The 15,015-nt window shown below is 47.4% G+C and overlaps 1 protein-coding gene across 6 annotated transcripts in view; it reads right to left on the reverse strand.

Annotated features, from left to right (window-relative positions):
• Positions 1–15,015, reverse strand: part of MSI2 (musashi RNA binding protein 2) — a 338,327-nt gene that overhangs the window by 319,083 nt on the left and 4,229 nt on the right. For all 6 annotated transcript variants that reach the window (XM_081161067.1, XM_081161068.1, XM_081161066.1 and 3 more), the window contains one exon: positions 13,521–13,562. In XM_081161067.1, the coding sequence (XP_081017193.1) occupies positions 13,521–13,562 (42 nt within the window). The remainder of the gene's footprint in view (positions 1–13,520; positions 13,563–15,015) is intronic.

The raw sequence follows: 15,015 nt of genomic DNA on the forward strand, positions 1-15,015 counted from the left end.
TTTCCTCAGAGCCCAGATGCCCCTGCTCTCTGCATTTCTTTAGGAGTCAGGCCCTCATCTCTTTCTCTCCATATATTTATTCCTTCGGCTTTTCAATCCAGAAACTTTCTCTCTCTCTCTCTCCCTCTCTCTCTCACAGGCACAGGCATAGAGGAGCCACATTTGTCACAACAGTTGAAGCTCCCTCATCAAGCAACCGAGGTCGAAACTGGCTCCTAATTAATATTAACCCTCCAAATCAGAGTCATGCTCAGAGAACCTGGAGGAAGAGACACAGGACGGGAGGGGAGTCGCCAATTTTCTTTTTACTTCATCTGGAAAATTAAGAGCACCGCTGATTTGAACAAGAAATCATCAAGGAAAGCAATCACAACTCCACACGGCCCGTAACTCGGTGGACTTGGCTGTGTAGCCCGCCACGTTCCTGCGCTGAAATTAAAACGACTGTGGCAAGAATAGCAATGATGGCTCGGGTCTGTCCCCCCCCCCCCTCCATCCCAAGAAAACATAAAAACCCTACAGAAGAGTCTGAAGGCGATCAGGCAAGAGGTCCTCTTTATCTGTCCAAATAAACCAGCAGAAAACTGGTCAAGACGCCACCTCAGTCCTTCAGATGGCGGTGTCCCCCCAGACCCTTTACCTAGAAGGATGCTGGGGGGCAGTGAAGGCAGAGCACTGAAAGGGGGGGTGCCTGGAGACCCTCCACTTCAAGCACAACACTTATTTGCTGTTTCTGCATTAATTACAATAAACTGCTTCATAGCCTAGCGATCACTTAATGGAGCAGCAAATATGGCTTTTTCCCTATAATTAGTCAATGTAATCTACTATTTCCCTCCTCCCGACCACCCCTTCCAGCCCTTTCCATCCTCCATGCACTAACACTCACACTCACGCGCGCCCCGTCGCCTCCCCAGGATCCGCTGATATTCATAATCTTGTTACGCGCTCCCGGCGACACCTGGAGAGCTCCACCTGGAGAGCTCCACCCGGCGGACAGGAAGGAAAGGGGACGCATTTGGGAATGAGCGAGGAGACCCGGACAACTGCGGGCGTGCTAAGGCGTCTGGGGGCTTTCCCGGCCCCGAAGGTAGATCTGAGGGTCAGGGATCCACCAGGCCGATGGCTGGACTGTGGGAACTTGCTGGAGCGCCACCAAGCTTACTCCACTCCCACGACGGGGCTCACGGGTTTGTAGTTCAAAACCCAACATTCCATGTCCCCAAGAAAAAGGTTCCATGAAAAGGCAACACCTATCCCCCAGCTCAGTGTTCTCCCTCCCTCCCAACTATCCTCACTCATGGCCCGGAATCAGTCATTTCCTTGGAGTTGTTGCTCCTTCTAAACATCTCCCAAGCCTCTCCAACCTTCTGGCCCTGCACTTTCAGTACCACCAAGTGTCAAAGGGACACACACCCCCCCTTCAAAGGCTGTGGACACCATCTAAGGTTCCTGAGTAAACAAAAATATTTCTCTATTGCTGAAAATTCGGGTTTTGTGAAAATGAAACCCCTGAAACAGCCCTAATGCATGTAGATTAAGGATAACAACACCCCCTGCTCATGGTCTGCTTTTCTCTACTTCTCCATCTAAGGACCTATTAGCTAACTTCAGGCTTCCTCATCTCCAGCAAGAGCAGAGAACTCTATCTTTCTCATTTTCAAGATTAAAAAAAAATTTTTTTAAATCCCCTGGTTATGGGGGAAGGAATTAGCACGTTCTAAGTGTCCACCACACACCAGGTGCCTTATTTATACTGTCTCATTTCAAACCCACAAATCTATTGTCCCCGTTTTTGCGGTGCAGAATCAAAGCTCAGAAAGGTTTAAACAGCTTCCTAAAGTCACAGAGGAAGCAGCAGGACTTTAAATTATGTCCCTCTGAGCCCAGAGGCTGTGCTCCTACCAAACCACACGCTTCATTCGCAGCAGCGCACGCACATGTCTGAATGCAAATTACGCAGCAATTCCACCTGTTGTCTGTATCTACACAGTGGAATCGTGTATGTACCCATTTGTATTTCTCAATACAGAAGAAAACAATACATACGGGAGTAGATTCCAGCACTTACAACAATTCTCCAACCACCGAGTAAGGCAGACAGTCAGCATTTGGCCAAACTTGCCATCGGCCGTTACTCTTCCTCACAACATAACTCACACCCACAGCGCTTCCTGTGTGCCAGACACTCTCCCAAGCACTTTACATGTCAATTCATGTAACCCTCGCAGCCAACTCACGAGGGAGGCACTATCATCTCCATTCTGCAGATGACAAAACTAAGGCACAGAATATCTAGATAACTTGCTCAAGGCCTCACGCCTGGTAAGTGGCAGGGCAAGGATTCCCACTCAGGTCGCCTGGTCCCAGAGCCCGTGCTCCAACACTAAGCCGTACCACCTCGATAGAAAGTGAGAAAAATGATAAAGTCGGTGACTGGAGGCAAGCGAGGGGACGGGTGGAATTGGGCTTACATCTGGAGCTTTTCTTTTCCCGTATTTTCAGGCCCCAACCTGTATGATAGCAATTCATTCACAAGCAGGTTTCATGATTTCTCTATCATGAACTATTGTTCATTTCAAGCTCTCTTGTCAATATCTGAGCCGACAGCCCACAAAGCCCGAAGAGCTGGTCTCCAGGCAGCTTTTAAAGCCCCTGCACACACAGAGATGTTTGAGGATGCTTGAGTTCAAACCCACAAAGCACTTCCCCGGCACTTGGGGTTTCGTCTGGATGCCCTGAAAAACGGTCATTTCCCATTAACACAATCAGTCCTTCTCCCGGGACCCCCGGGGGGGCTGATCGTCCTCTCACCAGCACCTCTCTACAGCCTGGGGAAGAACTCAGGCGACTGTCTCTGTGGCATCTTCCTGTGTCACCCGCTGGGGTCCCGCTGAAGGGGGGCAGCTAGGACAGCGACACGCGCAGGCTTCGAGCAAACCCGAGGAGTTGGTGAGAACGGCAGGCCCAACACGGCAACGTGGCAGCGAGCCAAACACAAGCCACCCAGGCAGGACTTGTGCTCAAAAGAACTTTAATTGAATTCTTTCAGCAAGTGCATCAGAAAAATTCATAATGAGGTTCCACACCCAACCCCCCGCGCGCCCCCCGACTCTGCCAGGCAGGTCTACAGCTGTGTGGATCCAGTGAAAAAACACCCTTAACGAGGACACGGGACCTCTGTGCACGTTACTCTGAACATCCTGTGCTGCGGGGACAAACAATGATCATACCCGTGGACCTTTATTTTCAAAGCAACGTGAGCGCGGCATTCTGCCATAATCAGCTTTACTACCCCTATTAGTATAGGAAAACAAGTTCTGAACTGGCTCCCCAGTGAAACACGCAAAATTTGTATAATTAAAATTATACTTGTGAAATTCAAACACACTTTAATTTCCTAAGGGCCCCCTAATCAAGTCAGAAGTTCTTACTAAAACCAATTATCTGCTTTGAAAACAGAAGAGGCAACATATACACGTAGCAGTCTTGTGGAGAGCCACAGCCCGATTTTTCCTTAGGTTCAAGCATCCTCACAATCCTATTTTCCCAGGCTGGGAAACAGACGGTGAAGCTATTGGTTGGTTTTTAAGTGTTATGTGTGTAAGTTTAAACATTTTTGTTTGTTTGTTTGCCTTTAGCTACAAAAATGACATATCTGAGAGCTCTCCCAGAGGGAACTCAGTTGAAAAGGATTTTTACAAAAAAGATATGCATCAATAAATACACACTGCATTTCCTGCCACCCACCCACCCCGGGTCCCATCTAATTTTTTTCGTAAGATCTCGCAGCAATTTTTAAACACTTGCCCATTACTGTTTAGAATGTTCACCCCACTGCCACGATGAAGAATAAAGTGGGAAATACCAGCCTCAATTCTAGAATCAGAGGAGCCAGGTAGTCCCGAAGTCCTACCCAGTAAAGCAGCGATGCCCGGGTTTCTCACATCCTCACCGGGGTTATCTAGCCCAAATATTGCAGCTTTTCTGGAGTAACTGAAAATTCTTGCACAAGAGCAACATGGAAATCGGGAATTCTCTCCAGGGCACTAAAATATTTAAGAAGTCGTTGTTGTGAAGTTTCATTTACAACATCAACATGAAATGTTATCAGGCTAGGTAGGGCCTTAAAAAACAAAAACAAAAAAACGCCTGTGCACCAGTAGGTTTCCTCTTCCCACCTCCCCAGAATCCAGTTCAGAAATGAGGCTATTGGATGTTCATACTCTTGGCTTTGGCGTTCCAACAGCTCTGTGATCTCGGCTTCCCATGCCACCCACCCAGGCTCCAGCAAACTACCTGGGGGGTGAAACAAAATGCCTCCCTGTTTAAAAGTTTACTTTTCAGCAGATGGGAATAGATGGAGAATATTGTAGTAAACTGAGCAGGGTTTGCTGTGAAAATTGTCATCAGGCGCCGATGCGCACAAAAACACACAGGCCCCCGAGCACACATGCAGAAGGACACAAACTCAGCCGTGAGCAAGGCACGGGCACTTCTACTTCCAAGGCTCCTTGTCCCCCTCCCACCAGAGTGGTCACCTGGTTCATGTCGCTCAGCGCACCTCTGGCTACGCTAGGTCTTCCTGCGCTCTGTTCCTGCGGGCAGGCAGCCCCAAGAGGGAAAAGACTTCGATAGGGCCTCTCCGCTCGCTCTTTCCCCTCCTCCAGTTTCTCCTCTTTGGTGCTTTATTCAAAATCCACTACACACACAAACCATGCTCTGAAAGCCATTTACATCATGCCAGCTTTAAAAAAAAAAAAAAAAAGCTAGTGATTGCAGAGGCCCGTCTATTTGCAATTGCCCAAAGAGAATAATTCATTTCAGTGGAGGGTACGGCTGAAGCCCTGAATACATTCCAACACTGTTTTCTGCCCTTCAAAACAATAAAAATGTAAAAGCCCAGGCGAAAGAAGGCCCGAGGTGGCAGGAACGAGACTCTCTTGACCCCTGAGGAATTTATTCTCCTGGATCTTCTAAAGCACTCTCTCCCCAGAATGCATCATCAAGACCATTTTATTAGATTTTTCTAAACCCTTGAAATTGTCACATAATTGAAACAGAAACAGCAATTTAGAGCTCTGAATGGATTTCTTAAAAAGAAGCCGCTCCCCTGCCTGCTCTCACCCCTAACCTAAATTTAAGGCCCTCACACACAAAACCCTATTTATCTTTTAAAACCTCCCCGACCATAAAAGTTACACATTCCCCTAATGCCTTAGATTTCAGGACATTCGGGAGAAACTCATCCCAGACAACAGGCTAAAAAAAGAATCCATTAGCATTAACTTGCCTGTCACAGCCAGTGACAAATAAATGAATGTGATGCTTTCAGATCCGTCATTGGTGGAACTACCCCCAGGCAGATAAAGACCAAGACTGGGAGAGAGAAGGCTCATGGGGAGACCTCTCACACAGTGGTGTCTTAGCTGTCCCCTGGCTGCACCCCAGGAATTCACTCTCAGAGGCAGCAAAAACACAGCATCAGATATGGAAAAGGAAATAAGTTCCCAGAGCCCAATGAGCATCCCCAAGATAAAGGATGTAGCCATCTCCCCTCCGAGAGCCAGGACCCCAGGAGCAGGCCAAGCCACTGACGCATGCTGTTCTACCATCACCCCTAGAAAGCAGCAACAGCAGCACTCAACCCCAGAGCTACTAAGTAAGGGCCTCCTATGATCTGGGCAGTGCCATCTGGACCCACTATGTGCAGCTATCACCCCAGGCCCTTCATTTAATCCCCTTAACAATTCTATACTATAGGTACTGTTTAAAAACCCCATTTTACAGGTGAAGAAATGGAGGCACAAAACCATTACATGATTTGTCCAAAATTCCATAGCTGGTAAGTGGCATTTAACTATGCTCAACAGGTTCTTTATAAAACAGGCAACAGAAACTAACCTGGCCAGATGATAAAAAATTCTGTTCCTCAGTCTGAGCATTTTACAGCCGTCAGGCAAAACGCAAGAACCTAAAATCCACCCAGTCGTGTTGGATGTAGCGGGGCTTAGCGGTTAAGGGAGCCAGGGCACAGAATTCAGATGGACTTTGGTCCAAACACCAACCCTGACCCTTCCTAGTTCTGTGGCCCCAGGAAAGCTGTTTACCCTCCCTAGGCCTCAGTTGACTCACCTGTCAAATGGAGATAATACCAACAAAGGACTGTTGTCAGGCTGAAATTAAAGATTAAGTATATAGAGGCTCAGTACAGTGCCTCGGACACACTGACTCACAATAACAGCCATTATTTTGAGTTAAAATTTTTCTTTTTGATTATGCAAGGTCTCAAAACTAAAATAAAGAAGTATGGCATCCAGGCACCCAATCTGGGGAATAACTTTCCTGACTGGGAGCTTGATGCTATCGATCGACCCTTGAAAGAGAGGGAGAGCAGGGATGCCTTACTGTATTCAGAATACCTGTTCCAGCTGGACCAACCACCCTAGGCTACGATGTACCACAGGGTGCTCAGTCCTAGGACCACACGTGCTCACACCTCTCACACCACACAGGAGGCAGAGGGTGCGATTCCAAAACCTCCCGCTCCCCACAAGCAGCCACTCAACCCAAGGTAACCCCAGGCAGACACTACCTATGAAGTCGCGGGTCAGGCTGCTCCGAGCTGCGGGGCACATGCACTGGTGTCATGTAGACAACCTGTGACTTCCATACCAAGAAGTGACATCTCACTGCCTACGCACGGTAAGGTCAAGATCGCGGCTTGGACAAGGACAGCGTATGGAACTTTAGAATTCTGTCTGTATCACGGCCCCTTGTTAAGGAGGTGGAGAGGAAGACGGAAACAAGAGAATGACAGAGCTTTTTTGTAGCTGCCACACACCCCAAAGATCAGGGGTGGTATCTGCCAAGAACATCACTCCCAAAGAAGGGTCCACCGCCAGAGAGAATGCGGTATGAATTTCGCCGAAGGCACAAGTCCAGGATGAGAAGCTCTCCGTGAAATTGCATCAGCCATAGTTCTATCTGTGACCCCAGCTTCTATATTGGTCCCAAAGAGCTCCTAACATGGAATGGAGCATCCCCGTGATCCTGCAAGCACACACACACACACACACACACACACACAGGCTCCCCAGCACCTGCCAAGCAAAGCACACTCATTTTGCTTTGCTCGGCACTCAAGGCCTTCCACAACTTAGCCCCAACCTCCTCTCTAAGCCTCACCCTAGAGCATTCTGCAGCACACACACCCTGCGACAGCAGCCTGCCCTGACCTCTCCTCGTCCCTGGTAGGAAAACAGCATTCCTGCCATTCTTCCTCCCAACCTGTTCTTCAGGATCTGGGGCAAAGAGCACCTTTTCCAAGAAGCTACCCGCACTCTTCCTTCCTCTAAATGCTGTACCTGCCTCTCTTACTGTGCTCGGTGCATCTTCTTCTGGAACACAGGCCGCACCCCTCCTCCCAGCAGGGAGGTAAGACCCCTGAAGACAAGAATGGTGTCTCCTGTGTCCCTCTGCATTCATTCTATCTAAATGGAGATCCAAGGTGTGCAAAAGATCAGTATTAAAAGCCAACTGTTTTTTAATTAGTAAAATATGCTTGTACCCTCAGAGTTTATTGTCCAGTGGCGGCAATAAGGCATGAACCTAAGTAACCATAAAACTCAGAACGAAGCGCCCACCACAGTCCCTGGTGCTGAGCAGAAACGTGGTAAATAATTACTGAATACTCAAAGTGGCAACGGACTGTATGAAAACATATGATCCAGCCCTGCCCCTCCCATCACTCCCACCCTGCTCAGGTTTCACGTCCACCGGCGAGTTATGTGCTTGTCCATTTACTCACTGTTAACTTGCCCCTCCAGGAGTGAAAGCCCCATGAGGGCAGAGGCTTTGTCTTACTCTCCACACTGTCCCCAGAACCTCACACAGTGCCTGGCACACAGTAGGTGTTCAATAACGTTTGGTGAACTGTGAGTGCCTAGCATAACGCCTAATGGAGGTTTTTTGCTAATTTATCATGGTCGAAAGGATCATAACCAAAGAAAAGGTAAAGTGCTGTGGAAATCCAGCGAAACATGTATGATGTTCACAAGGGAGCAGGGAAGGCGTTGAGGAAAAGGTAACGTTTAAACTGGGCTTTGAAAGAGGGGTGTGTTTTATACAGCACAGAGAAGCGCAGAGCAGACCAGGATCCACAAAAGGACAGCTATTCGGAGGACGGAGACACTCAGCTTCAAGGCAGCAAAAGGGGGATTAGTCGGGAAATGAGCTAGAAGACCCCGGCCCTGCCCCCAGACAGATCCTGAAGGACGTTCTCTATCGGGCTAAGAAGTTTAGACTTTGTCCCCTGGGCACCAGGGAGCCATGGAGGGTGTGCTGAACCCCCCAAAGTGGGCACACACAGAGTCAGCAATTAAAAACAATTAAACGAGCTCTTATGAAGTGAACACGCTGGATCGGACAAGAGGACAGAGACAATGAGCTACCTCTCCCTGTGTGTTCTCAGCACTTTAGGTGGAAGAATGTTCATCTTTAAAAATACAAAATGGGACAGGAAGAAAGGGTGCTGCCTCAAGGGGCACCCAAGATGGTCAGCTGGTCCTTCGGAGTGCCTCCCCCCTCCCTCCCTTCCTGGGGGACAGAGAAGTCCCACCTGTCTGCCAAAAACCTCTGGCACAGAACACAGAACCTTAACACTGAAACAGAAGCACGTGAGGAAAGGCAGAATCCAGGCAAAGGACGTTTGTAGGACGAGGTGCCCCTCCCTCCTAAGCTGACACCTGCTGCTGGCGGAACGCAGGAAGGAGCTGCTCTCCCCAACGAAAAAGGGGCTGAGCCACCAGCCCCCCAGGGTCCTGGCCCTGTGGACAAGGGCTGCAGACACACCACCTCCTCCCCCAGCTGGGGACCAGAAACCCACCGGAGGTCTGCGTCTGCTAACCGTGGCTGCCGAGATGACAGCTGCAGATCATCCAAGATGGCAAGACGCGAGCATGACCTGACCCACAGCAGCAGGGAAGGCCAGATGCCGAAAACTCTCCCCTCGCCCTTGAGAAGCTGCCAAGAAACCGCTCCCCCAGAACAGGAGGTGCGTGCGTAAGACGCCGGGCTGCACTGCACCCATCTGGAGGCCTGCTCAACAGAACCTTCCGGGGAGCAGAAAAACCTGCCTTCTGGCTCAGCCTTGCTGCCGGTTAGCCGTGTGACCTGGGGCAGCGAACAGGACTTCCCTGAGTGTCGCTGCCTCCACTGAAAGGCGGCTGAGTTCAACTCACGCGTTTAACAGTTACCAACCACCACACATCAACAGCCCCCTGCCATCAGGGGGCTTACGTTCCAATTAAGATCCTTTTTAGGTCATTTTCACCATCATGATTTTTTTTATTCCACAAAAGTAACTCAGTAATAATAATATCAGCAGACATTTTTGCCAGGTTCCAGGCAGAAACTTCTTGCATTCCCCTCCAGGTTGAGCACCACTCTCCCTAGTTTAAAGAGAAGTAAACTGCCCTGACCAGTGTAGCTCAGTGGTTAAGCCCTGACCCGCACACCGAAGGGTCCCGGGTTTGATTCCCGGTCAAGGGTGATACCTGGGTTGCAGGTTCGATCCCCGGCCCCAGTAGGGGCGCATGCGGGAGGCAACCAATTGATGTATCTCTCTCACATCAATGTTTCTCTCTCTCTCTCTCTCTCCCCTCCCTCCTTTCAACTCTAATAATTAAAAAAAAAAAAAAAATCAATGGAAAAAATATCCTCGGGTGAGTATTAACAAAAAAACTGAGGCTAAGAGGGGCTTAGGCAACTCATCTTGGGTCACCAGCTGCAACGGAAGGTAATTGGAAATAGGTCCCCCTTGATCAACAGATAAGGCTCTGGCCTCTAAAACTTAAGCAGCAAAGTGGCAACAGAGGGAAGCAGGGAATGCTTTCTTATGCACAGGACAATGAAGGCGGAAGGTGAGTTACGCCCAGACTCACTCTTGCTGCAAGATCCTAGGCAGTCTCTCAGTTTGTCCCACAAGAAAAAGAACCCATAAGCTTGAGCGAAACTCTCCCAGGCAGCCGACACGTCTGCCCAGAGGGACGGAAGGCTCTATGACATGACTGATCCCAATCATCTCCGTTTCTCCAACGGCTCCAAATTAAGTCATCTTTCTAGAGTAGAATGGCCATTTAAATTTTTAAAAAGATAGACAGGAAACTCTTCCATATTTCACAAAATGAAATAATCATCCGGAGGAACAGGAAGATACAGAGCAGACCCATCTTCTTCTGATCAAAATGCACTTCACTAATTAGCGGCCACTAGTCTCCGAAGAGTCGCCCCTCGACTAGCTAATAAAGGCCCATTGAGATGTGAACATTTACATCGAAAGGGGGGGATCAATGAACTGCAGAATTCACAACCCTTCCTTCGGGTCGCTCGTTAAAATTCTGGTCAAAACAGATTTTTATTTATATGATACATTAAAGAATATTATGACAGTACTAATCCGAAATCTGTTCTTCACTGCCAGGGATTTTCTTTCGTCTTAAGTTACAGTTTCTTTCCACTGGTCTTGTTTTAACACCTCCACGGAATATTTCTCTGGCGAGTGTCAGCAAGGAGGGGCGGCCAGAAAGCACTGGAATGAATTTTAACCGGAACACACGCGCTGACGTATCATTTACAAGCTCCTCACCCGGTCGACAAGGAGGGGCACAGTTCACCTTGCCCCTGGGACCTTAACACGCACACACAGGAGTTTTATTGAAGGGAGATAAACAAGAAATAAATAAGGCTGGACTTAAAGTTCTCTAGTCCTGCCAGCCGGGTTCTGGCCTCCTACGCGAATCTGAGTCTGAAATCCCCGTGGCTGGGCTCAGATTCTACTAGAAAATAACAGTGGACAAGGAAGGAGCTTTCTCCCCCACCCTGCCCGACTCCCAACCACCACACACCTCACCAGTTTAGTTTCCCAGCTGCCTCCCTGGGGTTGAGCAACTCCAGAACCATCTGAAAAGATGCCCCGAGGGATCAGATGGAGAGGTGCTCCCAGACGGTGCCACACAATGGGGTGATATCATGGGGTTGGGCTAATCACCCAACCGTGGAACCTTGAAGTCCTGAGATGCTGGCTGTAGTTCTGTTCCTCACGGCCTGATGACCGCTCTGTGTCACCTCCTTGTCAATAACAGAGGAGATACAACAGTGCCCTCACCCCACAAGCCAACACACTGGGAAAGGGCCCAGCTCTGAAGCCACGTTGCCTGGGTGGGTCCCCTGCACCGCTTCTCAACCCACGTGCACCTTGGTTTCTCCATCTATAAAATGGAGATACTACTACTGCCCACCTCATAGGACAGCAGTGAAGACTAAATGAGTAAATACACATAATGTTCTCACCACAGTGCCTGGCACTTCAATTCAATTCATATCATTATTATTACAGGCCCTCACGGAATTGGGGTGAGGGGCTAATTAAAATAACAGTAAAAACGGCAGGTAACACATAGGCATTACACTGCTCCAGGTCTTTTCCTAAGTACTTTACCTCTATTAATTTATTTAATCCACACAAAAAAACTCGACAAGATGGGGAAACCGAGGTTCAGGAAAGTTCAGTTATTTGCCCAAATTCACACAGCTAAAGAGTATGGCACAGCCGAGATCGAAAGTCAGGCTGCAGAGCTTGCAAACATCGGTAACAACAAAAATGATAAAACCAACAATAACAGCGGTGGTGGTAACGGCGATGAGTTACAGGGCCTCACCCTGTGCCTGGCTATTTTATTCTTCACAACCACCTCCTGAAGGAGCCACCGTCATCACTTCCATTTTACAGATGAGCAAACTGACACTGAGAGAAGGTAATCTCCTCCATGTCGCAGGACCTGAGATTCAGATGGAGATAATGGATACGAAAGTCCTCTGTAAAATGTGTCATAAAAAACAAGGTATTGTTACGCAATCCCAAGGAGCCCATGGAAAGACGTCCTCCCCCAACTGGTTTAATGTAAGTTCCCATCTAAAAGTGTGACAATTCTCCTAAAACATCCCAGACTCTGCGCTGGGGGGGTGGAAGTGGGGAAGGTATGTGTGCATACACACTGACAAGTTTAAGAATTCTTCTGTCTCGTTTGCAAGTTGAATGCATCACTGAGAAACCAAATGCCGTGGTGTATTAAAATGAAATACTGCCTTCTTGGTTTAAAAAAAAACACACAAAAACACAAAGGTGGGGGAAGGGGTGGCAAGTGGAAGGAGAAAACAAGTCAAACCCAAGGTTTGACCAAGTCAGGGATTTTCCAGTTTCCCTCTGGCTAATCTGACCCTAGTTCTGGGTGATCAAATGACTAACCTGGAAATTTGAAGATTCACACTTAGGGAAGAAACAGCAATTCTTCCAAACCCAGGAAACACTGCTTATTCTGGAAGCCTTCTGAAATGTCACGGATCACACAGAGTTTGGAAAGCAACCTTTACACAGTTAAGACAGTCCCAAAGTTCATGCTCAGTACAGAAATAATCTAACCTCTTTGGCTCATTAATTCCTATTATTTGCTTAACATTAGGGGGGAAAAAAATGCCTTAAAGTATTTCACTCCATTTACTTAAGGGATTTGTGTTTCCTTAGAAAGAAAGGAAGAAAAAAAGAAAGAACTGCGTGGAAGCAAAAGAGGAGGGAGGGAATCGCACGGCGGAATCAGACCTGAAATTCTCAGAATATCACCCACAATTCCAACTTTTTCCTCAGTCACATACAAAACCATCGCCCCCTTCACACAATCACAAGGTTCCGCTTCTGGGAGACTGTGCTTAAAGAAATAAACTGAGTTTGCTAAAGCCAAAGCCCGTCCCCTTTATGACCTACAATCAGAAGCTTCACCTTTTCCCCTTTCCTTAAAAGAATGCCAAGGCCACAAGGTGCAGATAGATAAAGTCTTTCGTCCAATGTTACACAGGAAAGAAAAAAAGTTTAATGAAAAGGGGCGAATTTAACACGTGAGCCATGAGCCCTTCACATTCCACCTCAGGCTCAGGCAGCTGTTCCCACGGCCACGCCTGGCAAGCTCAGGGAAAGCCACGTTAGCGACACGCTTCTGAGAAAGCGAAGGCCTGTCTGAAGCCTTTAAGCAAGTCTTGTAGCACCACTCAGACAAGCTTACAACATTTTTCAGGACTTCTCCGCCCAGGTGCCAGCACCTGCACAGAGCAGCAGCACCATCGTGGGTTTCAAGCGTGCCCTGATTTATCCAACCAACCTGAGACTGAGACATCCACGGGCTCCCCGTCAGCATAAATACTGCACCAGACGGAGCTGTGTCCTCCCACTAGGATCAGGCTTGTCCCTGCCAGAGCTGTGTGCTCAGAACCCACCTCCAGGTGGCTGACTTGCAGGTGCAGGTTATCTCCGAGCGCCTGGCCTGGCTTTTCCCAGCCACATGCTGTCCCCTTGAAGGAACGGTGTGCACCAGCCTTCAACGCTGCATTGCCAGGGCTCTGTTTGAAACTTGGAATCCTTGGCAACCACCTCTGAGTGCTACAATCCTACTACTGAGTCTCCTACTTACCTTGGGTTGCGCTCGACGAGGAAATGCAACTTTGGGGTCAATCTAGGAGAAAATGGAAAAGTGGGAGTCAACTGCAATACTTGGGAGGAGAGAAAAAAATTTATGATTAATTACCTAATTATTAATCACTCATTTCTCAGGCTTATAACCCAGCTTTTAGCAACTTCTCGGGCAACCCAAAAAAGTTTTTTAAACTTGGATCCAAGCATTACTGATTTCTCCCCAAAATGTAAGAACAGAGCTAGCCTCTCTGAAATGTCCTACCATGTACTTCAATGTGTGATGCTGCACATGAACCAGAGCTCACAGGTTCTTATGTAGGCCAGGGCCTCTCTCCCACAGATACTGAGTGGTAAGAGGTACCTGCATCGATCTAATCTGCAATGCATGGCTGGGGGAAAAGATGGGAACATCATCACTGAAAAAAATATATCCTGAAAATTAAATCTAAGAATCTTCCAGCAATAGTAACTGGATGGTATTTCTTCTCCCTGGTAGGAACTAAACCACACACATGGCTGGGGATTCCAAAAATTTTAAAAATCAACAACATCCAAAAACACTCCATAGACATCCAAGGCAATGCTCTGCTTGAATTAATTCACGCGTTTTCGCAAAAGTTAACCTAAGATTAATCAAAGGGATAGTTCATTCTGGAGTTATATCTCAAAAGAAAACAGGTGGCAAAAAACTATGGAGCCTGACTTGGTTCTTAAAAATAATAATAATAATAAATTAAAATAAAAGAAAACACATGAGCTAAATCCACTTGGATTTTAAAAATCATGGGGGGGTGGGGGGTGGAATCTATGAGCAACCTAAACCTAAATTAGAAAAGAAAGACCATCAAGAAGAGAGGGTTAAAAAAAATAATAATACTGAAAAAAGAAATCAGAATGTAGTGCAACAATCAGGGTATTCCCCTACTCTAACCCAATCCCAGTAGGAAAACATCCTCTACCCTAGATTAGACCACTCACAGAACATGAGTCTCAATCAGGGACTGGATTTAAAATTCAAAACAATTCCCACGGAAGCATTTGAATCTAATAGGCTGGGGAAAAGTTGTTAAGTAGAAAATAGGGGGAGGGAAGGAATAAAAATACATTGCCATTGTTGGTTTTTATTAGATTTCTAAATGTCATGAGTCTTTGGGTGAAATTCAACCAGGAAAGTGGCATGAATATTGCTACCAGTTAGTTATTTATAAGCTTTGGCTCTCATATTAAGATTTTTCCCCTTTTAAAATGTAAATCTGAACCTTGATTTCAGTTCTGCCATGGGGTTAAAAAAATAATAATAATGCTCTGGGAAAAAGCACAGAGGGAGGAAAGGCACACGACAGATAATTCTTGTTCGCAGACTTCACATCCCTTAGGACCCTGGTGGGTAAGACATACAAAGATCTACCACTTTTATTAAGGTAGTTTAAAGACCTAACAAAAGTCTGCAGCATGTTTGTTTTCTACCTTCAAACATCACCTGAGAAATGAGA

The sequence above is a fragment of the Miniopterus schreibersii genome, assembly GCF_964146895.1.
Source record: "Miniopterus schreibersii genome assembly, chromosome: 16".
NCBI classification, from domain to species: domain Eukaryota; kingdom Metazoa; phylum Chordata; class Mammalia; order Chiroptera; family Miniopteridae; genus Miniopterus; species Miniopterus schreibersii.